This window comes from Eubalaena glacialis, chromosome 9 (assembly GCF_028564815.1).
Source record: "Eubalaena glacialis isolate mEubGla1 chromosome 9, mEubGla1.1.hap2.+ XY, whole genome shotgun sequence".
Classification (NCBI taxonomy): Eukaryota; Metazoa; Chordata; class Mammalia; order Artiodactyla; family Balaenidae; genus Eubalaena; species Eubalaena glacialis.
The window spans coordinates 82437241-82462974 of NC_083724.1; the positions used below are offsets into that span (position 1 = coordinate 82437241).

The 25734-nt window shown below is 41.4% G+C and overlaps 1 protein-coding gene across 1 annotated transcript in view; it reads right to left on the reverse strand.

Moving 5' to 3' along the window:
• The window catches only part of DCAF12 (DDB1 and CUL4 associated factor 12), a 40560-nt gene that overhangs the window by 6878 nt on the left and 7948 nt on the right, over nt 1–25734 (reverse strand). Inside the window, exons 3-5 of the mRNA XM_061200507.1 lie at nt 10643–10849; nt 9506–9566; nt 351–544 (exon numbers count right to left, since the gene is read on the reverse strand). Of these exons, the coding sequence (XP_061056490.1) occupies nt 351–544; nt 9506–9566; nt 10643–10849 (462 nt within the window). The remainder of the gene's footprint in view (nt 1–350; nt 545–9505; nt 9567–10642; nt 10850–25734) is intronic.

The window sequence follows — 25734 nt, forward strand, 5'->3', positions numbered from 1 at the left end:
TAGGACAATCACACCCAAAATAGAGCACCGGCAAGATCGTGTGCAAATGAGAGACAGTCAAATCAGAGTGGCCCTGGGGAAACTCTGAGAGGCTAACAGATATGAACCATCCAGAGAATACTCAATGCAAGGGGTGGCTTTCATAATTTCAGTTATAATCTTTCTCAGAGAGAGATTATAACTAAGCATCCCTCAGCCTTCAAGAGATGCTCTGTGGGCTCAGAACTGAGTTATGTAGTAAGCTCTGACTTGGGGAAGGAGAAGGAGAAGAAGAGTGCACCTCCCAAGACATAAGCCAAGAAGCTGAAGCCAGAGGAACAGGCTTCAGGGAACCTTTGGCAAGCTCATACCTTGTTCTTGTTGTTGAAGGCCAGAGCTCGGACCTTGCAGTTGTCAGGGTTTGTGTCCTCCTTGGGGATGTCCTTTAAGGCCTTGTGAGTGATGTGAGCATACACAGGGACCCGTGACACATTGTGCCTTGCGTCACTTTTGGTCAACACATCATCTGTCACCTCCCAGAGTCCCATAGAACCATCGCGTGAGCCTGTAGCGCAAGGAAACCACAGATGTCAGACATATCCAACTCTCCATGAGACAGTCCCACAGAAGCCAAACGGGATTTCTTAGTCTAGCTCTTTGTGCACCATGCTCACATGTGCTGAAGCTTGGCCAGGTGGCCCACACCAAAACAGAAAGCGGTATGTATTTTAATAGCCACACTAAGAGGATGATTCAACTGAGGTGTAGGTGTTAAAATATAACCTTTAAGTATAACGTAGTTGGTGGGACTTTTGAAAAGAGAGCATAATACATTTGATAAAGCTCAGTAATTTTCCAAGCCAAATGCTTAGGTCACTTGGGCATGCGTGCACAGGTGATTTCTACTAGGCAATAGGGTTTGGGAACTTCCACTCTAGATCAGTGGTGCTTAATATTTTCTGAGTCATGTATCCCTCTGACAGACTTAGGAATGTTAAAGACCCCATTCTCTAGAAAAATACACAAAAAGCCTACCTTGCACACTCAATTTCAGGGAGCTTCATGGGCCTCTTGAAGGAACCATAATCCCTGAATTAAGAATGACTGTTCTGGGCTTCCCTGGTGGTGCAGTGGTTAAGAATCTGCCTGTCAAAGCAGGGGACACGGGTTCGAGCCCTGGTCCAGGAAGATCCCACATGCCGCGGAGCAACTAAGCCCGTGCGCCACAACTACTGAGCCTGCACTCTAGAGCCCGAGAGCCACAACTATGGAGCCCGCGTACTGCAACTACTGAAGCCCGTGCGCCTCAACAAGAGAAGCCACCGCAGTGAGAAGCCCGTGCACCGCAACGAAGACCCAATACAGCCAAAAATAAATTTTTTAAAAATGCCTTAAGAATGACTGTTCTACATTAAGATGAATGCTTAAAAACATAAATAGTTTTCCTTAGGGAACATAATGAAGTACTTAAAAACAAGTCTGTGGTATAGTCATAAAACAGTATATCAAGAACCAATAAAAAGGGCTTCCCTGGTGGTGCAGCGGTTAAGAATCCGCCTGCCAATGCAGAGGACACGGGTTTCAACCCTGGTCTGGGAAGATCCCACATGCCGCGGAGTAACTAAGCCCGCGCGCCAGATCTACTGAGCCTGTGCTCTAGAGCCCGTGAGCCTCAACTACTGAAGCCCGCAAGCCTAGAGCCCGTGCTCCACAACAAGAGAAGCCACCACAATGAGAAGCCCCCGCTTCGCCACAACTAGAGAAAGCCCACGCCCAGCAACAAAGACCCAACTCAGCCAAAAATAAATAAAAAAATAAAATAAAATAAAAGAACCAATAAAAAAAATGTTTTCAAATTCCTTTCCAGTAGCATTATCTGCCAACACTCCTTTGAGACCAGAAGGTGCCCTTCTCACATTGCAAATCTCCTGAATACTTCACAGTAAAAATTGTCTAACATGGGAGAAATATCATCCAACTTGTTTGTATCATAAGGTTTGTGGACAAAGGTTCAAAGCAGAGGGCTCATCATGTGTGAAATCTAGAAAAGGCCAGAGAGAGAAGGGCACATCTAGAGAACTACGTACGGTTTATAATGCAAATATAAAAAATAAAACTATACAAGTTTTATTATGAAAAATTTCAAGCATATTGAAATGTTGAACGAATTTTACAATGAATTGTATACTTACACCTATAGTCTACCATCAACATTTTCTTATACTTGGCATATCATATATCTATACATATATCCATCCCTCTGTATGATCCCATTTTAACCTACTGATAATCCCATTTTAACAACTGAAATATGTACTGAAAAAAGACTAGCAAGATCGATTTCAAATTGTTAACAGTGACTATCTCTGGGCACAAATTGTGTAGGTAATTCTTTCCTTTTTTGTTTATTTGAATTAAAAAAAATTCTTACAATAAACATGTATTACTTTTACAGTAAAGAAAAAATTGTTTTAAGAACTAATCTGGCAGCAACATGAAGATCAGATTGGAGGAGACAAGACTAGAGGCAGAGAGAAAATATGGAAGGACATTGGGGTAATTCAAAAGATAGACGATGAGCACTCAAGTAGACAAGATAGAAAAGAAATTGATGGATATAAGAGATGTTTTAGAAAACAGAATCAACATGGCTTGGTAATCTAAGGAGACTGAAGAGTCTTAGTTCTCTGGCTGTGCACCTAGGTGGAAGGTAGGAGAATTTACCAATATATGTCAATGGCAGGGGGAGGTGAGGTCCTGGAAGGGAGATGATGAGTTTGAATACACTGAATGTGAGGGGAATGTTCAGGGGTTGATGCTCATCATCAAGTCTGAACATTAACACTGGTTAACAAGTACTGAGCATTTTCAATATGGCAGCCACTAAGCACTATCTCATCTGATCTTCCCAATGACCCTGTGAAGTATATATAATCATTATCCATGTTACAGATGAGGAAATCCAAGTCTCAAAAGCCTTAAATAACTTGCCCTCTGTGCTAATAAGTGGTAAGACCAGGATTCAAATTCAGATCTTTATTATCAGAGCCAATACTTTTTTTTTTTTAATGCAGCAAAAACTAATGTTAATGGTACATCAAACATTCTTTTTTATAAATAATAAAACCTTGTTTATATCCAATTTAACAAGACATCTACATTGACTTAAAACTATTTGGACTTTCTTGCTGATGTGACCTCTCAGAGTATGAAATTCCTGATTTGGATGTGAACAAAGCGTAACTGAAAATTCAAAAGAAACTTTTTTTTTTTTTTTGGCCGCACCATGCAGCTTGCGGGATCTTAGTTCCCTGACCGGGGATTGAACCCAGGCCCCCTACAGTGGAAGCATGGAGTCCTAACCACTGGACCACCAGGGAACTCCCCAAGAGAAACATTGTTCCCTGCCCTCCTGCACAGCTGAACGTTAGAACTATTTCCAACTGAGCTGCTTACTGCAAAATTTTGAGGCAGTTTCTCAATCTTTGTATAGTATAACACTCCTCCAAATTGGGCTCCTCGTTAATTGTCTCTGCACATATTAGTTTTAAAATGTATACTGGGGACTTCCTTCGTGAGCCAGTGGTTAAGAATCTGCCTTCCAATGCAGGGGACGCGGGTTCGATCCCTGGTCGGGGAACTAAGATCCCACATGCCTCAGGGCAACTAAACCCGGGCGCTCTAGAGCTCTCGCGCCACTGTAACTGCGTGCTGTAACTGCTGAGAGGCCCGCGCGCCAACGAAAGATCCCGTGTGCCTCAACTAAGATCCGACACAGCCAATAAATAAATATTAAAAAAAAAAAAAGCACAGATCAGTAGCTCACACTTCCTGGGCTTCTTTCACTGTGGTTGTTCTGCCTTTGAACAAATGGGAAGGTTGAGCTGGGAGGATTTTTTTAAAATAAATAAATAAAATGCATACTGTGTTTTTACTCTCTATCTTCCATAATTGTATGTGGTGTTGTGTACCATGTAATATGTCAACAGTATGTCAAACAGCAACTCCATCACTAAGGTAGGGAAGTGTACTAACTTACTTTGATGATTAGGAAACTGAAACACAGCTTCTTTCAACATGTTAACAATTTGGAGAACAAAGCATTTGAAGAGTAGTACTTTTACAAAGCTATAGTTCCTCAATTTAGATGGCAAAATTATATATTAGGAACATTGATGGAAGGATTTTTGTTGTATATGTTGATTTATAGTGATTCTACAGTTTATAAGGTGTATTCTATATCATAATTAAAGTCTCAGTAGAAGATGAGAATATCACGAACATTTAGATTTTAATTTTTCATTAAAGTATAGTTCACTTACAATATAATATTAGTTTCAGGTGTACAGCGCAGTGATTCATTATTTTTATAGATTATACTCTATTTAAGGTTATTATAAAATAATGACCATATTTCCCTATGCCGTACAATATATCCTTGTTGCTTATTTTATTTTTTATAAATTTATTTATTTTATTTATTTTATTTTTGGCTGCGTTGGGTCTTCATTGCTGCACGCGGGCTTTCTCTAGTTGCGGCAAGCGGGCGCTACTCTTCGTTGCAGTGCGCAGGCTTCTCATTGCGGTGGCTTCTCGTTGCAGAGCATAGGCTCTAGGTGCACAGGCTTCAGTAGTTGTGGCTTACAGGTTCTAGAGCGCAGGCTCAGTAGTTGTGGCGCACGGGCTTAGTTGCTCCGCATGTGGGATCTTCCCGGACCAGGGCTTGAACCCGTGTCCCCTGCATTGGCAGGCGGATGCTTAACCACCGCGCCACCAGGGAGGCCCTGTTGCTTATTTTATACACAGTACTTTGTATCTCTTAATTCCATACTTCTATCTTGCCCCCTCCCTCTCCCCCCTGATAACCACTAGTTTGTTCTCTTTATCTGTGAATCTGTTTCTGTTTTGTTATATACATTCATTTTATTATTTTTTTTGATTCCATATATAAGTAGTAAAGTGTTTGTCTTTCTCTGACTTATTTCACTAAAAATAATACCCTCTAGGTCCATCCACGTTGTTGCAAATGGCAGAAATTCATTCTTTCTTAATGGCTGAGTAATAGTCCATTGTGTGTATATACCACATCTTTTAAAAAAATTTTTATTTTATATTGGAGTATAGTTGACTAACAATAGTGTTAGTTTCAGGTGTACAGCAAAGTGATTCAGTTGTACATATACATGTATCTATTCTCTTTCAAATTATTTTCCCATTTAGGTTATTACAGAATGTTGAGCAGAGTTCCCTGTGCTATACAGTAGGGCCTTGTTGGTTATCTATTTTATTTTTCTATTTTATTTTTTTTAGGCCACGCCCCATGGCTTGTGGGATCTTAGTTCCCTGACCAGGGATTGAACCTGCGCCCTCTGCAGTGAAACCACAGAGTCCTAACAACTGGACCACCAGAGAATTCCCTGGTTATCTATTCTAAACATAGCAGTGTGTATATGTCAATCCCAAACCCCCAATCTATCCCTCCCCCCCACCCTTCCCCCCGGTAACCATAAGTTTATTCTCTAAGTTTGTGAGTCTGTTTCTGTTTTGTAAGTAAGTTCATTTGTATGAACTTTTGTTGTTGTTGTTGTTGTTTTTAGATTCCACATGTAAGCAATATCATATGATATTTGTCTTTCTCTGTCTGACTTACTTCACTTAGGATGATAATCTCCAGGTCCATTCATGTTGCTGCAAATGGCATTATTTCATTCTTTTTAATGGCTGAGTAATATTCCATTGTATATATGTACCACATCTTCTTTATCCATTCATCTGTTGATAAGACATGTAGGTTGCTTCCATATCTTGACTATTACATACGATGCTACTAAGAATATTGGGGTACGTGTATTTTTTCGAATTAGGGTTTTCATTTTCTTTAGATATATATCTAGCTGTAGAATTGCTGGATCATATAGTAGTCCTATTTTTAGGGTTTTTTTTCAGTTTTTTTAAATTAAAAAAAAATTTATTTATTTGGCTGCGTTGGGTCTTAGTTGCAGCACATGGGATCTTCGGTGCGGCATGCAGGATCTTTCGTTGTGGCACACGGGACTCTCTCTAGTTGTGGCGCATGGGCTCAGTAGTTGTGGCGTGCAGGCTCTCTAGTTTGGTGCACAGGCTCTACAGTGTGAGGGCTCAGTAGTTGTGGCATGCGGGCTTAGCGCCCTGAGGCATGTGGGATCTTAGTTCCCTGACCAGGGATTGAACCCATGTCCCCTGCATTGGAAGGCAGATTCTTAACAAAGGCAGATTCTTAACTACCGGACCACCAGGGAAGTCCCTATTTTTAGTTTTTTGAGGAACGTTTATACTGTTTTTCATAATGGCCACACCAATTTACATTCCTACCAGCAGTGTACTAGGGTTCCCTTTTCTCCACATCCTCACCAACATTTGAAGACTTTTTGATGACAGCCATTCTGACAGGTGTGAAGTGATTACTATCTCACTGTGGTTTTCATTTGCATTTCTCTGATGATTAGCAATTTTGAGCATCTCCTCATGTGCCTGTTGGCCACTGTATATCTTCTTTGGAAAAATGTCTATCCAGGTTTTCTGCCCAATTTTTAATTGGGTTGTTTATTTTTTTATATTGAGTTGTATGAGCTGTTTATATATTTTGGATAACCCTTACTGGTCATATCATTTGCAAACATTTTCTCCCATTCCATAGGTTGTCTTTCTGTTCTGTCGATGGTTTCCTTTGCTATGCAAAAGCTTTTAAGTTTAATTAGGTCCCATTTGCTTAATTTTGCTCCTGTTTCTTTTGCCTTAGGAGAGAGATAATGAAAAATATTGCTACAATTTATGTCAAAGAGTGTTCTGCCTATGTTTTCTTCTAGGAGTTTTATGGTTTCCAGTCTTCCATTTAGGTCTTTAAACCATTTTGTTAGTTTTGCATATTGGTGTGAGAAAATGTTCTAATTTCACTCTTTTACATGTAGCTGTCCAGTTTTTCCAGCACCGCTCTTCATTGGAGACTGGTTTTTCTCCATAGTATATTCTTTGTCATAGATTTATTGACCAGAAGTGTTTGGGTTTACTTCTGGGCTCTCTGTTCTGTCCCATGGATCTATGTGTCTCTTTTTGTTCCAGTACCATGCTGTTTTTTTAAAAATTAATTAATTAATTAATTAATTTATGGCTGCGTTGGGTCTTCGTTGCCGCACACGGGCTTTCTCTAGTTGCGGTGAGCAGAGGCTGCTCTTCGCTGCGGTACATGGGCACCTCATTGCGGTGGCTTCTCTTGTTGCCGAACATGGGCTCTTGGCACGCGGGCTCTAGAGTGCAGGCTCGGCAGTTGTGGCACATGGGCCTAGTTGCTCCGCAGCATGTGGGATCTTCCCGGACCAGGGCTCGAACCCATGTCCCTTGCATTGGCAGATGGATTCTTAACCACTGTGCCACCAGGGAAGTCTTACCATGCTGTTTTGATGACCAAAGCTTTGTAGTTTAGTCTGAAGTCAGGGAGCATGCTATCTCTAGCTTTGTTCTTTTTTTCCTCAAGATTGCTCTGGCAATTTGGGGTCTTTTGTGATTCCATATAAATTTTAGGATTGTTTGTTCTAGTTCTATGAAAAACGTCATGTGTATTTTGATAAGGATGGCATTAAATCTGTAGATTGCTTAGGGAAATACAGACATTTTAACAATATTAATTCCTCCAATCCAAGAACATGGGATATCTTTCCATTCCTTTGTATCATCTACAATTTCCTTCATAAATGTTTTACAGTTTTCAGAATATAGGTCTTTCACTCAGAGCCAATATTCTTTTTCCTTTTTAAATTGAAATATAGCTGATTTACAATATTATATTAGTTTCAGGTGTACAGCAAAGTGACTCAGTATTTTTGCAGATTATATTCCATTATAGGTTATTACAAGATACTGGGTATAATTCCCTGTGCAGCAGTCCCCAACTGCTGGGACTAGGGACCGGTTTCACGGAAGACAATTTTGCCATGGACCGGGGCGTGGGGGGGTGGGGGAGTGGAAATGGTTCAGGCAGTAATGCGAGCATTGGAGAGCGATGGGGAACGGCAGATGAAGCTCTGCTCGCTCACCCACAGCTCACCTCCTGCTGTGTGGCCCAGTTCCTAACAGGCCACGGACCGGTAGCGGTCTGCAGTCTGGGGGTTGGTGACCCCTGCTATACAGTATATCCATGCTGCTAATCTATTTTACATACAGTAGTTTATATTGGTTAATCCCATACTCCTAATTTGCCCCTCCCCCCTCCCTCTCCCCTTCGGTAACCACAGCGTTGTATTCTATATCTGTGAGTCTGTTCCTGTTTTAGAGACAATATTCTTAAAACCTGCTATACTGTTCACAAAATGTAGACTTGGAAGCTATCAGCCTGAAAACATAGAATACTCACAGCCTATATGAAAAAAGAAAAGGGAAGCTCCCAGAAAAAGTCACGTCCTGGCTCCTAACAACCACACTTAGTGCAAGTTACTGTCATACAGATAGTCCCTACAGAGGTGACATGATTCAGCCTTTGCCTTCAAGGAGCTCTCATTTCTTGGGGACACAAACGACAGGGAATCCAAAAGCTTCTGAACCACTACTGAATAATTTTGAACTGTGACTACGCTTGTCCATTAGATTTATTTTCCCTCCTGGCTGCTTTCTATTGGCTTGCAAAGAATCCAAAGAAGAAACATTTATGTTCCCTTAGCTTTGTTCGTAGCAGTTCTAAGCATGGGCTTTGAACTCAGAGCTGGATTCAGATCCTGAGTCCACCTCTCACCATCTGTGTAGCCTTTGGCAAATTATAACTTCTCAGAATCTACATTTTCTCATTTGTGAAATGAGGCTAATAATGCAAACCTTCTAGGACTGTTCTGAGGATTCTATGAGATAACACACATGAAATACTTAATTTAGCAACTCTTACGATTTTTTTTTAAATTTGGGAATCTGGAATGGGGGATTATATTTTTACATATAGGTACCCAGCAAAACTGGTTGGCACTCTGAGCTTACTTTCTAGGCTGCTGTGGGTATTCAGAAAGCATCTGAGTATCTCTAGGTTATCTTCTCTACACTCATTTCCATGTATTTTTTCTGACTGTTCTACCACTGGGAGAGAAATTCCCCCAATCCTATATAGCTTTATCAACACTATGTAGTTGTACAGAAAATGATAGTTGCTCCTAATACTTTGCAGAGCACACCAACTTTTCCAAAAGCACTTTCACAACTATTGTCTCAGTGAAGCCCCACAAAAATGTTGAGGCTAACATGCCAATACACAGGCTCTTTGGAACAAGGCAGAGTATGAATAATAAGTGTGCTAGTACTTCCACTTTCCAGATCAGGAATATATAAGGGGAATGATTTATCCAAGGTCACATGGTAAGTCAGGAGAAAGAGTATTAGAAACAAGGTTTCCTGGCCCCTGGCTGATGGTCTGTTTACTGGGCTATTTCCAATCACACTACTCTCCTTCTTCAACTTCTAGCTTCCCTCCCTCCCTGCCACACCAGAACTCCCTACAAAAGGGCAATTTTACCAGACACCGCCATAGTGTCACTGATCCATGCAATGGAAAAGATCCAGTCCTTGTGTCCATCCTTCAAGAGGAGGGAGTGACAGGTACAGAGAGAGAGAAAAAAAAGGAAAAAAAGAAATCAGTAAAATAAGGATTACAATGTACACCCCTGAAAAGCTTACGAGTCTGACTGAAAATATCTTTGTAAAAATTACAATTCTGATCTCTGGTGATTTCAACCCAAATGGCATGATCCCACAATTTTTAACTTCTGTCTTGAGAACCTCAAAGCTGGAATGAAACTGGCATTCTTGTGGACAATAAACATGGCCGGTGGACACACAGCTCTAGCATTCTCTCGCTGGATGTTCTACTTGTGGCTCCTATGCACAATTACCCACCTCTCATCCCTCCAACACACCTCCTGGCACTCTCCCCTTGCTTCCTGGGACTACAGCTACAACTGACCTCTATGCTGTTCCATCTGTCTGGCACTCTCTTCCTCCAGACATCAGTATGGCTTACACCCTCATTTCCTTTAAGTCTCCCTGCTCAAATGTCATTCTTATCAAAGAGGCCCTCCCAACTATCCTCTGAAATAGCATTCTCCACCATGCTCTCTCCCTTTAGCCTGCCTTTACTCTTCTCCATGGCACTCATCACACTCTGACATACTGCTGGTATATTTTTGTTGGTTTATATGCCTCCCTTCACCTGAGTGCAGGCTTCAAGAGGGTAGGGGCTTTGTCTGTTTTATTCACTGCTATGTCCCCAGTGTCGGAAACAATGACCGGCCATAGAAGGGTCAAAAAATAGTTGCTGAATGAATAACTTAATAAACCCTTCTGACTATGGGCAGTAGGAGATGTGTAAACACTGTGGTGTGGACTCAAACACCAACCCACCGCTGATGGCCTCTGAGGTGTACTGCTCGCCTCTTTATCAAACATACCCTCTGTCAACATATCTGATACTTCCTGTGGTGAGTGGAATACCAACTCTCAAATCTCCATCCCCATACCTCACCATTACGCACCCCCAACCCAAGTCCGCAGAAGTCTACAGAAAACTGTCCCTTCCTGGGGGGCTTGTGGGATGAGGACTGGGCTCTGTTAAAAAACAAGGCTACCTCTAACTACAATTATTGGGGAGACTTACATCTCCCACACACACAGGATCTAGTGTAGGCAGCCGGTAGATGGCAAGGCTGTTGGGGTTGTCTCCTCCGGTGGCTAACAGTGTTCTAGAGGGATTCAGCTCGATAGCATGGATACCACAGCCCTGCTGTGTCACACCGCCAGGCTCCCGGTCCTTCAGAATGGGGATCTTGGTGATCTGGCTTGTCTGGACATCCACTACAAACAGCTACAAGAGAAAAGGGATAAAGAAGCTGAACGGAGTTTCTCTTCAGTGTGGCTAACGCTGGGTACAAACATCCATTCATTCACTCAGTTACCCATCAAACATTTAATTAATGTCTACTACGTTAGACCCTGGGCATTATTAAACGCATGGTCAGGGCAACACTAGTCAAATGAAACACGTAAATAAGAAAATATAACAGAGATAGATATAATATGCTACATAAACACAGAAGAGGAAGAAGTAAATTCTGCCTGGGATTCAAAGATGGCTTCAAAGAGGATTATGGATCTAATGAACCTGATGAAAGATTTTCTACCAATTCAAGCATATTTTATATAACTTTTTTTTTTTTTTTTTACTATTTATTCTATTTCTTTATTTTCCTTATTTTTTTTGGCTGCATTGGGTATTAGTTGCGGCACACAGGATCATTGCTGAGGCAAGCCAGATCTGTTCGTTATGGAGCGTGGTCTGATCGGGTTTCTCTCTAGTTGTGGTGAGCGGGCTCCAGAGCGCGTGGGCTCTGTAGTTTGTGGCACGTGGGCTCTCTCGTTGAGGCGCGTGAGCTCGCTAGTTGTGGCACGCAGGCTTAGTTGCCCTGTGGCATGCGGGATCTTAGTTTCCCGACCAGGGATCGAACCTGTGTCCCCTGCATTAGAAGGCGGATTCTTTTTCTGTTTTGTTTTTTAAAGATTTTTTTAAAAATTTATGTATTTTATTTATTTTATTTTTGACTGCATTGGGTCTTCCTTGCTGAATGCGGGCTTTCTCTAGTTGCGGTGAGCGGGGGCTCTTCGTTGTGGTGCGCAGGCTTCTCATTGCGGTGGAGAAGGTGGATTCTTTACCACTGGACCACCAGGGAAGTCCCTATATAACTAATTCTTATCTAACCATGCATAGAAACTTATAAACAAAACACATCACAACCACTATTAGACATACCTATAAACATTACCACATTTGCAAGAGTGACCTGAGACATGACAAGGTAAGAGATATTCATATCTCACGGCTTATCTATCACACACACATTCTGTTTTGTGCCACCATGCCTTTGCTCATGCTGCTGCTTCTGCCTGAAATGCTCTTATCCACTTCTGTACCAAACTAACCCCCTTTCACTCTCCAAAATTCAACTCAGAGAAAAACTTTATGGAAAAGATCAGTCTTAGACAAAGGGCATTCCCAGTGGAGTCTCTCTTTTTTTTTTTTAATATTTATTTATTTATTTAGGGTGCGCTGCGTCTTAGTTGTGGCAGGCAGTCTCCTTAGTTGTGGCTCGCAGGCTCCTTAGTTGTGGCACATGAGCTCCTTAGTTGTGGCAGGCGGGCTCCTTAGTTGTGGCACATGAACTCTTAGTTGCGGCATGCATGTGGGATCTAGTTCCCTTACCAGGGATTGAACCCGGGCCCCCTGCATTGGGAGTGCATAGTCTTAACCACTGTGCCACCAGGGAAGTCCCTGGAGTCTATTATTATTAAACTCTTTATGTGATTCAATGATTCATTTATTCACTCACTGATTCAGCACCAACTAAATGCCAAGAATTGTTCTAGGTGCTAGAAATATAACTACTAGGAATGATCTCTGTTCTCATATACCTTATAGTCTAGGTAGTTCATTTAAAATCTTATCATCAATTCTCAGAGTGAAGCCAAATCATGTCATATCTTTGTATAAAGTAACCTACTGCTTGCACAGGAAGATCTACGAAAGGAGAAAGTATATAAGCCTTAAATTTAAAATAGAAAAAGGAAAGGAAGAGTAGCTAGAGCAAGACCGCCAGGTAGAGACTGAGGAAAAATTTTAAAAGGGAAGGTGGAGAGAGGGGAACCACTCCCGAATCTGTAAGCCCTGACAACTACTTAAGGCAGACCCCCTGCCTAACAGGCACAGTCACTGATGTGTCTGACAGGCATTTTTATTTTATTTTTTATTTTTTTTGACAGGCATTTTTAAACTCAATGAGTCTAAAACAAATACTCTTCCTCCCCAAATTGCTCATTTCATCTAATGCCACCAAAATCTGCCTGGTCACACAAGCCTGGGATTCATCCTAGACTCCTTCTCCTCCCTCATTCCCATCATCACAGCTAGTCCTGCCAAACTATCTCCTAAATATTCTTACAGTTGGCTCCTTCCTCTCCATCCTCTCTCCTCTAGACAACTGAAACTGGTCTTTGTGCTTTCAGGCAAAGTCACCATCAAAACTATTCTCCATACTATAATCATTCATCTTCATAAAAATGGAAATCCTCCCATGTCAATTAAAAAATATCTAATGGTTCCCCTTTACCTAAATTCAAGCCCCTTAGCACGGCATCAAGACTCTTCTCAATGTGGCCCCTACCTATCTCTCTAGCTTCAAATCCTGCCATGGACCTTATACTCTAGAAAGAACTGCTTATTAATTATTATTCACACAAAACTCTTCAATGAAATATAATTATTTTGTTTCATGCTCATGCTGTTCACAATGCCAGAAATGCTTTCTCCTACTCTTTTCTTTACCTGGCCATCATGTCCTTACCTTTCATGATTCAGTTCAGACACGTCCTCTATGAATATTCCTTAATGTCCAGGCTGGTTAAGTTCCTCTCTTGTAGGCTCCCAAGACAGCCCTCTACCCACAATACTTAGAACTTATCACAGTTTCAAAATCTTTACTTGTCTCGGGCTTCCCTGGTGGCTCAATGGTTAAGAATCCGCCTGCCAATGCAGGGGTCACGGGTTCAAGCCCTCGTCCGAGAAGATCCCACACGCCGCGGAACAACTAAGCCTGTGTGCCACAACTACTGAGCCTGTGCTCTAGAGCCTGCAAGCCACAACTACTGGGCCCAAGTGCTGCAACTACTGAAGCCTGCATGCCTAGAGCCCATGCTTTGCAACAAGAGAAGCCACCTCAATGAGAAGCCCGTGCACCGCAACAAAGACCCAACACAGTCAAAATAAATAAATTAAAAAAAAAAAATTCTTTACTTGTCTCTCTTCTCCATTAAGCTAATAATGTCCTTCCAATTCCAAGAGCAGGGGTTTTACCCTATTTGGTTCTATTCTCCTGCCCCAACCATGCAGAGCTACATAGTAAGCGCTTACAGTAACCACCTTTCAGGGGGCCTGCCCAATGATGTTAGGGGGCTCCCACATCCCTGCACTCAGAATGGGGGCCTGTAGCTGAGTTTGATACAGCCCAGATTTCCAGATCACAGCACTGTCCTGGGGTGGCCTCCTGACTCAAGGAGAACCAGTCCAGAGGCTAGACTGGACTGGGTCATTCAAATTCTCTCAGCAATATGGAACTGGCTGCTGGCACTAAACCAAACTGTCTGGGTGGCCATTTTCTACCAAAGCCAGTCCCCAGAGAAAAGGAAACAGAAGACAGGAAGCATGGACATCCCTGGTTCCTAGGGGCTTTCCAACTCCTAGTTGTTTTTCTGAGATCCAGGGATACTTCCTGCTCTTCAGGTTTGCAAGCTAGCCCTTCCAATAAATGTGAGTGGATTTCTTACCCTTTCAAACAAACGATCTCTAACCAACACAGCCCCTCAAATGTTTAATAAAGCAAAATGTACTGCCCAGTTACACTTTTGTGTTGTGTGGGACAATGCAACCATACTATATTAGCTTCTAGATCAGTGATTCTCCAACTGATTATAATACAATATAATATAATACAATAACCTGGGGAATTTTCTTTTTTTAAAAATACTACAAAACAAGCACAACTCCCAGGGACTTCCCTGATGGTCCTGTGGTTAAGACTCCGTGCTCCCAATGCAGGGGGCCCGGGTTCGATCCCTGGTCAGGGAACTAGATCCTGCATGTCACAACTAAGAGCCCGCATGCCGCAACTAAGAGCCGGCACAGCCAAATAAATAATAAATAAATATTTAAAAACAATTCCCAGGCCCTACCCTAAAACTCCTCCAATTAGAAAGTTCTGAGTTTGGGGCCAGTAAAAGTGAATTTTTTTTCAAGGATCTCCAGGTGAATCTAATGACTGCCCAGGTTTAACAATCACTGATCTAGAGCCTTGCTATTCAGAGGAGTATCTGGAAGCTTGTTAGAAACAAAGAATCTCAGGCCTTCACCCTAGACCTATTAAATCAGCATCTGGAGTTTCTCAAGATCTCCAAGTACACTGAAGTTTGAGAAGCACTGATGTAGAGAGAATCTACTCTGTACACTAAGGATGATGCATTTGATAAGACACAACCCTATGCCTTAAAACAGGGCTCCATTTCTGCCACCCAGAAAAGGTGAAGAGAAAAGGCTTCATCTATTCATGTCCAAGAAAGTCTTAAGCCCAACCTCTCCAGTTTTGGACTTGGGAGAGACCTAGGTTTGAATTCCATTGGTTACTTAGTAGCTATGTGATCTTGATCAAGTCACTTTCACCTTTCTGAATCTTGTTTCTTATCTATAAAACTTGAATAATATTATTTATCTAATAGGGTTGCAAGGAGGTCTAATAAAATGTAAAGTATCTAGCACAGGGCTCAGCACAGAATAGGTGTTTAACAAGTACTAGCTAATAGTAACATTCTATTCTAATGTTTGTTTCATTCAGTAGGTTATAAGAAAGGCTTCTACACTAGATGAAAAAGATTTCATACAAGGGAAATGCGAACAGCTGGCTCTGTAGAGGCCCAGGAAACCAAGAGTTTACCCCTAACCTCACCCTCATCCTTGCAGAGGAATGACTAAGCACCATGTGAAGGATACAGCCTTTTTGCTTTTTCAAAGGAAGGAACAGGGATGTGGATGGAGTGCCACAGACTATCTCCCCAAGCTGTCTGACAAAGGGTCAAGGCTTCATACAGCTCCTGTAACATTTCCCAGAATGAGGCTGCTCCACATTAACCTACTGGGATCCCTGCCAGAAACCAGCAGCAGGCAAGGTAAGCTTGAGGCTTAATGGCTCCCTGCAACTTACAAGTTAGGACAGAGGGAAAAAAGAAAGCAAAGGCCTTACAATCAGGAAGATTGTAAGATAAGTGAGTACACCTGTAAATGCATGTATTTGCATATAGACATATGCAATTGTGTGTATAGAAAGTCAAGGTGGCTTAATAAAATGGGGGGAGGGGAGATTCACAAAGTATCAAAGAGTGTTTTAGATGGAGGTTAATGGAGAAAGGAAAGCAAATCCACATAGGTCGCACAGACAGGATGACTATACCAAGTCAGATGGTAAAAGGCAAGAGGGCAGCTTAAGTATGGGAAAGGGAGGATAATTGAAATCAAGCAGAGGAATACATTTTCTCTCCCAAACGGAGATGGGGAGGAGCAAAGGAGAGAGCCAAGATGCAGAAACACAACAGAAAATGGTTAGACAAAATGTATCAAAAATTAAAAATGTGTAAACTCTGCAATTTCAATTTTAGAAATTTATGATAAGGAAATAATGACAGGTGAACAATTTTAATTACAGTGAATTTAATTAATTAATTAATTTATTTATTTATTTATTTGGCCCCGCTGTGCAGCACGCGGGATCTTAGTTCCCTGACCAGGGACTGAACCGGTGCCCCCTATAACGGAAGCAGAGTCTTAACTACTGGACTGCAAGGGAAGTCCCAAATTACAGTGAATTTTAAACTAGTGAAACACCACAGGGGATTGGAAATATCCACACAGTGGATTATTATACAGCCTTTAAGAATGATGGAGTAGAGGATATTTATTAACATGGAAAGTTGGTCGTGCTATGGTATTAAATGAATACCCTCCCTTTTAAAAACATGAGTCCAGGGACTTCCCTGGTGGCTCAGTGGTGAAGATTCCCAATGCAGGGGGCCTAGGTTCGATCCCTGGTCAGGGAACTAGATCCCACATGCATGCCTCAACTAAGAGTTCGCATGCCACGGAGCCGGCGAGCTGCAACAAGGAGCCTGTGAGCCACAACTAAGGAGCCTGCCTGCTGCAACTAAGGAGCCCATGTGCCGCAACTAAGGAGCCCGCCTGCCACAACTAAAACCCAGTGCAACCAAATAAATATTAAAAAATAATAATAAAAAATAAAAATAAAAATGCATCCAGGAATGTTGATTTTTTTTCCTCAGGGAACACATATGATGTGCATAATTAAAAGATAAAAGAAAAGGACCACAGGCCCTGAAATGAGCTGCACTTACTCAGGACTCCAATGATGTCCAGGAGAATCAGGCATTCTGTCCAGCCCATCTCTAAAAGCTTGCTGCCTACTCACCTGCATCCTGCTGTGCAGGAGACAGGGGTATGGCCGAGATCAATAAGCTGCTTGAACAATATCAAGACTCTATAGCTATAAATATTTTAGACTGTTCAGGAGCTAGAAGAGTTGTCACATCTAGAAAGTTGAGTCACTGTTTCTATTGCAAGTCTATTAAAGGAAAGACCCATGTGGTTGTTTAAAGTAAAATAACATTTTTGGGGTCCAAATTACAAAAGTAACACATCATAAACTTGTAAAACATAGAAAAGGAGAAATTAGAAAATGAACACCACCACTACCTACTACCACTTGGTGTATTTTTTTCAGGTCCTTCACTATATACCCAGTCACATGCATACATATTTTTCTCCATTTATAAAAATGTGACCTCATACATATTATTTTATATCTTTTAACACCTTTTCAAATTAATCTATATACCTTTAAATAATTTTTAATGGCTTTAAGGTGATTCGCTGCATGGGTATGCTAGAATTTATCGAACACATTCCCTGTTATCGAACATTTATGCTGTATCCAAATTTTCTGTAATGCAAAACGCACTGCAGTGAACATTCTTGTATCTAAATCCAGGTGCCTGTGCTATGCTAAGATCTCTTACTCTTTCAATTGTGAATCTAAGCTGCTCCTCCAAAAGATGGCTATAGGGCTGGCTTGCTGAAATCAGCAATGGTACTTCGTGTTAGGTCCTGAGTTCTGATATTTTCCCACTAGAATCATGATTTTGTGGGAGGAGGACCATATTAGGATTTACAATTATCCTGAATTTAAGTAACATAATAATTCTTTTTTTTTGGGGGGGGCACGCAGCTTGCAGGATCTTAGTTCCCCAACCAGCGACTGAGCCCAGGTCCTCGGCAATTAAAGCATGGAGTCCTAACCACTGGATCACCAGGGAATTCCCAGTAACATAATTCTTTACAAGCGTTATAGTTAACAAGTCCAGTAAACTGATTCTTAACCCGATTTTGGAGGGCTCTGTTGAAAATGGAATAAGTCCTGAGAGTCAGCTTTGGCAAGACACCTAAGATTTTGCCTGGTATCTGCCAAAGTCACCAAGTGAAGAGCCTCTGACAGTACACCACAGAGGTTTAACTACCTCAATCACCTTGACAAACATTTGGTAAAAAATTTCTCTTAGGTTGTAAAATCAGAACTCAACTGGGTGTTGCCTTTATCTAAATACAAAGCCCATGTCCTACTTCCAAGTGATATACCATCCAATCAGAGAACAGAAGGATAAACAAAAGAATTGGTCAACTAGCCTGATTTTACACAGATCCTCATTTCTTCCTATGGAAGATGAAAATTAATTCCTATAGTACTGAAGGATACTAATAGTTAATGTATAGATTATTCAGAAGAAAACAAGATATTCTCAGCTTTTTGTTCCCCAGAGCATTTCAAGGCATAAGACCTACTCAGAATTAACAGGAAGCCTTATCTCTAAACTGCAAACTACTGGAGAGCAGATTGTCATTACACACTAATTAATTATCTAGTATATTAAGAGATTATAAACTTTTAATAATAACAGTATTAAAACAATAACATAATCCCTATTCTCTCATTCTTACTTCCTGAGCCTTACAGCACAAAGACTTAATGATAATATGATTATGTATCTGCCCACTGAAAAGCAAGAACTCTCTCCAGGTGTTATCTGGAACTCCAAAAAACTTCTGTGACTTGAGAGGGGAAACTCCTTTTGCCGTATATCCTACCACTGTATTTCCAAGCTCTTTCTTTACACCCTTTCCCTAGAGAGGAGGTATACTACGTGACTGCTCAACCTTTGTCAGCAAACAAGACAAGCATTGAATGGCAACCTGGCAAGGCCACTTTCACCATTGCTTTAGGCTAAGAAAAAACATCTAGCTGAAGTAACATTTTTTTTTTTAAATTATAGAGTTTATTGACAATACTTTATCTACAATACTGGAAATAAAAAATGCAAGAAAGATTGCTCAGAATCCTATCCCTCGGGACTTCCCTGGTGGTCCAGTGATTAAGAATCCACCTTCTAATACAGGGGACTCTGGTTCCATCCCTGGTCAGGGAACTAAGATTCCACATGCCGCGGGGCAACTAAGCTCGCACGCTGCAACTACTGAGCCCGTGTGCCACAACTACAGAGCCCACGCGCCCTGGGGCCCCTGCGTCACAACTAGAGAGAAGCCCACGTGCTGCAACAAAGAGCCCGCACACCACAACGAAAGATCTTGTGTGCCGCAACTAAGACACGACGCAGCCAAAAAAAAAAAAAATCCTATCCCTCTTTTCAAGTCTGTTTTTCATTTGTCAAGTTCCTGTTCAGTCCTTAATCACATGCATGTATAATGGTGCATAGCTATAATCAGCAGAGAGAGAATTCTGTATCTCATTACATTTAACATATCAAAAGCTCTGCATGTTATTACAGTCTTCACAATTATGTCAATACCTCCATAATATCATGCAGATTTGATTTACCATAAATTACTTAAGTATTCTATTGTTAACATTTTGATAAAATAGCTTCCAATAATTATTTTGTTAAAAAAGACTTCTCTCTTCCTCTGGATAATTTCCAAAGTATGAAAATATTAGGTCAAAGGGTATAATACTTATTAGGCTCTTCATTCAACAAACAATACACCCCAGGTCTTTGAAACATAATGCCAAATTACTTTCAAAAAAGGGTTTTAGCGGCAATAAATATATGACCTGTTCCACCACATCCTTATCAGAACTGGTTAACACTTTAATTTGTATACAGAAAAATATTTTGCTTTTATTTATATCCCTTTTATGATGAAATTAACTATAATTTCCTAATTGTATTTTTTCTTATATAAATTATATCTAAATGAATTATTTTTAAATGTTTAAGCTCCTTGGGATGTGACTGACATACAGAAAATAACCAATTTACAGGGTAGAAAAATGGTCACTTCTTATCTTATGTATCTGAATTTGACCAGAAATACACCTAAAGGCTAGAACCATCAAACTACTGTTACCACTTCCTCCTCTACCGCCATTAATTACATCAACAATTTACTAGGTACATGTTCTAGGCACCGAGCTAACCAACATCTAATTTAATCTTCTTCATGACTGAGCTAGGCAGATACTACTCACTCCATTATTATTATTTTTTTTTTAATATGTATTTATTTACTTATTTGGCTGCACTGGGTCTTAGTTGAGGCACGTGGGATCTTCGTTGCCACATGTAGGATCTTCATTGTGGCATGCGGACTCTTAGTTGCGGCATTCATGTGGGATCTAGCTCCCTGACGAGGGATCAAACCCGGGCCCCCTGCATTGGGAGTGTGGAGTCTTAACCACTGGACCACCAGGGAAGTCCCCACTCCATTTATTTTAAAGGTGAAAGAAAGGCTAAGGAGAAATTACCTGGCTTGTCCAACGGTACAAAGCTAGTAAGAAATGGAGCCCAGATTCAACCCATGAATCTCTGAATCCAAATACACAATACAAAATGACTTAAGCTTGTTGATATTTCTGACTTAAGTTTACTATAACTTTTCTAGTAAAGAGACCAAAAAATTGGAAAGTAATGACTTAAGCTAAGTTCTGACCTAAAAAAAGAATGGGCAGGGGCTTCCCTGGTGGCGCAGTGGTTAAGAATCTGCCTGCCAATACAGGGGACAGGGGTTCGAGCCCTGGGCTGGGAAGATCCCACATGCTGTGGAGCAACTAAGCCCGTGCACCACAACTACTGAGTCTGCGTTCTAGAGCCCGCAAGCCACACTACTGAAGCCCGCATGTCACAACTACTGAAGCCTGAGCGCCTAGAGCCTGTGCTCCACAACAAGGGAAGCCACCACAATGAGAAGCCCGCACACCGCAATGAAGAGTAGCCCCCGCTCGCTGCTACTAGAGAAAGCCCACGCGCAGCAATGAAAACCCAACACAGCCACACACACAAAAAAAAGAATGGGCAAATTTCTTGCTTTGTCTGTTGAGACCAGAACTGGCATATAAGGAAAATAATTATTTGTCAAGGGCTTCCTCAACGTGCAGAAATAAGATTTGATTACATACTATTGGTTGCTGAACAGATATTAACCAAGATGCCTACAAGGAAATTCTTCCAGATCCATTAAAAATGATGTCCCACCTATGCCCTGAGTGTGGTTTAGAAAATACAAGGAGGATTCAAATGAATGGTCTAGATTTAATAAGGCGACAAAAAAATTATTGCTATACAGCATAAAGTCTAAGCCAGTGGTTCATCTAAAAATTGCCTGAGAGCTTGTTTAAAATTCCAATTCCTAGGTTTCACGGAAGGAAAAATCCTAAATCAGTACTGGAGTGGGGACCAGGAAACTTGCATTTTAAACACATACCTCAAGTGATTGTGATGCAGACAGTTCCTGAGTCATGCTTAGGAAACAAAGGCCTAAGCAATCAGAAATCAAATATACATCAATTGAGAAGAAGGTGGACTGGCAAAAGACGACTAAAGGAAGAGTCCAAGGAAAACAGGAACCAAATCAAGTAACCAGACTAACTCATTACTAACTTTCAGCAGGTAGTTAGCCTGCCAGGCACCTCCCAGCAAACCTCTGCTCTCAGCTACCCAGGTATCCGCATCCTCCAAGTCTACAGGGCTGCAGGAACAGGCCATAAATTCACCAGGGGCCATGCTGTGAAGCATGTGACTCAATTCTCCAGATGAGAAAGGTGATCAACAGGATTATTCATTATTAAAGGCTAGACATGAGTCAGAAGGAAAAGAAAAAAAAAAGTTATCCACAGGAGATTCAGTTAGTCTTGTCAACCAAATCCCCAGCGACTTGAGTCACTCTCCCTTGTTTCTGCCCAGCATCAGCCAAATGGGTCTATCCAGAGTCGCTCAACATTCCTTGTATATTCCTGACTCTGCTATGGAATGGACATCCTTGCTTCCTTCCCATCGTTGAAGCCTCTTCCTCCTCTAGGAAATCCTCTCTGAATACCCTAGCTAGGAATGACTTCCTCCTGGGAGCACTCCTGGTTGGCGCTTCTAATGAGGCATCTATGTTGTTATTAACTTTGCACGCAGCCATGTATTGTATCCCAACCAAGCTAAGCAGAGGTCAGGCAGTCCTCTGCCATTAGGGTTATTGTAGTGAAAGTTTGAGGAGTACTTGGCATAACATAAAGAATTCTGACAAGGAATAAGGAAAATTAGGACCCAAACTTAACTCATTATAGAATCTCAGGCAAATAACTTTTCTCCCTTTGGGTCTGTTTCTTCAACTCTAAAAGAAAAAGTGGAGGCCAGCGGTCACAGTCCCTTCCAGCTCTGTCTGAGATTTGCTTCTATATCACTGCAACCCCACATGAAGCAGTGTCTTGCCATACATGGGAGAAACTCAATAAATGGTTATAAATTTAGTAAAAGCAGACACAAACCACAAAGTTGTCCCACTACATTCTAGCCAATGAAATGCAGAAATATTACTCCATTTCTTCTCACATTCGAAAACTGTCCTGATGAAAACATCCCCACCTAACATGTGAGAGGGACTGATGGCCTCCAAGGATCCAAAGGCATATAAGGGCATTCAAGTGGAATCAGCAGTTTAAGAAGCTGAATGTTGGGACTTCCCTGGTGGTGCAGTGGTTAAGAATCCACCTGCCAATGCAGGGGACATGGGTTCGAGCCCTGGTCCGAGAAGATCCCACATGCTGCGGACCAACTAAGCCCGTGCGCCACAACTACTGAGCCTGCACTCTAGAGCCCGCGAGCCACAGCTACTGAGCCCGTGTGCCTAGAGCCCGTGCTCTGCAACAAGAGAAGCCACCGCAATGAGAAGCCCATGCACCGCAATGAAGAGTAGCCCCCACTTCCCACAACTAGAGAAAGCCCACGCGCAGCAACGAAGACCCAACGCAGCCAGAAATAAATTAATTAATTAAAAAAAAAAAAGAAGCCGACTGTTGCAGTCCAACCATAATCCTGGATTGAACCCAGTTGCCAATTTTGGGTCAGTGTCTTCCTTTTATCTCCTAGACCAGGAAATATATGAAGAATCCTGCTTAAGGTCAAGCTAAAAAGCAATACTCCTAGGTATCACCAGGAAAAACTCTCATTCATCTTGAACCAGAGCCGGGCACTGCTCCCATTCCAAAAGAAAAAACGTCCATGTGTCAGCTTGAGAAGACCTTTTTCTCTGACTGTAATGTCTGTCAAGGATCCAGCTAGAAAAAAAAGCCTGGAGCGCAAGAGTCACTATGTTACTCCTATGTTCATTCTCCAACGTCCCAAGCTTCCAACAGACTATACCTGAAATAAAGGGCTCAGATCACTTAAGAGAAAAACTGCCCGCCTCAAGCTCTGAGGTGGTTGTCAACTGAGGGCACAATGTTTGAAAATGCATGCATGTGTGCCTGCGTGTACACGTGCATGTGCCTGATTGTCACAATAACTGAGGGTGCAGGGTAGAGGGGGACTGCTGGCATCTATGGAGCAGAAGCCAAGAACATGATATCTCCAGCAATATGAGGTAAAGTCCCAGAGAAGGAAGAAACCACCAAAACACCATCAACATTCTTGTTGAGAAAAGCTGCCCTAAAATTCTTGAATCCTTCCACAGGACAGCTGTTCAGGCCCTAACCTTTTTTTTTAATTTTTCAATTTTTATCGAAGTATATAGCTAATTTACAATATTATATTCATTTCATTATTTCATATTCATTTCATTTATGTACAACATACTGATTCAAAATTTTTATGGCTTATACTCCATTTAAAGTTGTTATAAAATATTGGCTATATTCCCTGTGTTGTACAATATATCCTTGTAGCTTATTTATTTTATACATAGTAGTTGGTATCTCTTAATCCCCTACCTCTATCCTGCCCCTCCCCCCTTCCCTCTCCCCACTGGAAACCAGTAGTTTATTCTTTGTATCTGTGAGTCAGTTTCCGTTTTGTATATACATTCGTTTTATTTTTTAGATTCTACATATAAGTGATAACATACAGTATTTGTCTTTCTCTAACTTATTACACTAAGCATAATACCCTCCAGGTCCACCCATGTTGTCACAAATGGCAAAATTTCATTTTTTACGGTTGAGGAGTATTCCATTGTTGTCTGCAAGTGTATGTATGTATGTGTGTGTGTCTGTGTGTGTGTGTGTATATCTCACATCTTATCTGTTCATCTGTTGTTAAGACACTTAGGTTGCTTCCATATCTTGGCAATTGTAAATAATGCTGCTATGAACATTAGGGTGCACGTTATCTTTTTGAATTAGAGTTTTTGCTTTCTTTTTCTTTGGATATATACCCAGGAGTGGAATTGCTGGATCATATAGTAGTTCTATTTTTAGTTTTTTGAGGAACCTCCATGCTGTTTTCCATAGTGGCTGCACCAATTTACATCCCCACCAACAGCATACAAGGGGTCTCTTTTCTCCACATCCTCACCAACATTTGTTGTTTGTGGTCTTTTTGATAATAGCCATTCTAAGAGGTGTGAAGTGATACCTCACTATGGTTTTGATTTGCATTTCTCTGATGACTAGGGATACTGAGCATTTTTTCATGTGCCTGTTGGTCATGTGTATGTCTTCTTTGAAAAAATGTCTATTCAGGCCTTCTGCCCAATTTTTTTTTTTAATAAATTTATTTATTTATTTTATTTATTTTGTTTTTGGCTGCGTTGGATCTTCGTTGCTGTGCACGGGCTTTCTCTAGTTGCGGCGACCGGGGCCTACTCTTCATTGCAGTGCGTGGGCTTCTCATTGCGGTGGCTTCTCTTGTTGTGGAGCACGAGCTCCAGGTGCGCGGGCTTCAGTAGTTGTGGCACACGGGCTCAGTAGTTGTGGCTCGCAGGCTCTAGAGTGCAGGCTCAGTAGCTGTGGTGCATGGGCTTAGCTGCTCTGCTGCATGTGGGATCTTCCCGGACCAGGGCTCGAACCCGTGTCCCCTGCATTGGCAGGCGGATTCTTAACCACTGCGCCACCAGAGAAGCCCCCTACCCAATTTTTAATCAGGTTGTTTGTTCTTCTGATATTGAGTTGTATAAACTGTTTACATATTTGGGGTATTAACCCCTTATTGTTTATATCACTTGCGAATATTTTCTCTCATTCAGTATGTTGTCTTCTCATTTTGTGGATGCTTTCCTTTGCTGTGCAAAAGCTTTTAATTGGGTCCCATTTGCTTATTATGCTTTTTTTCTTTTCCCTTAGGAGATATACCCAAAAAATACTGCTATGATTTATGTCAGAGTTTTCTGCCTATATTTTCTTCTAGGTGTTTGATGGTTTCCAATCTTAAACTTAGGACTTTAATCCATTTTGAGTTTATTTTTGTATATGGTATGAGAAAATGTTCTAATGTCATTCTTTTACAAGTAGCTGTCCAGTTTTCCCAGCACCAATTTTCATTGAAGAGACTGTTCTTTGTCCATTGTATATTCCTGTCTCTCTTGCTATAGATTAACTGATAAGTACATGGGTCATGCCCTAACATTCTTGACCATTAATTCCCTCACATACAGAGGGTGACTAAAGTCTGCAACACACTACATGAAACAGGATTCCTGGAGCCCATATCTGCGTTAATCCAAGCAAGGCCTTCTCAAGATGAAGACAAGTCAGAAAAGGGCAGCCAACTCTAGCACCATCACATATAAGAGGCATAAACTTATTCCTACTGCTC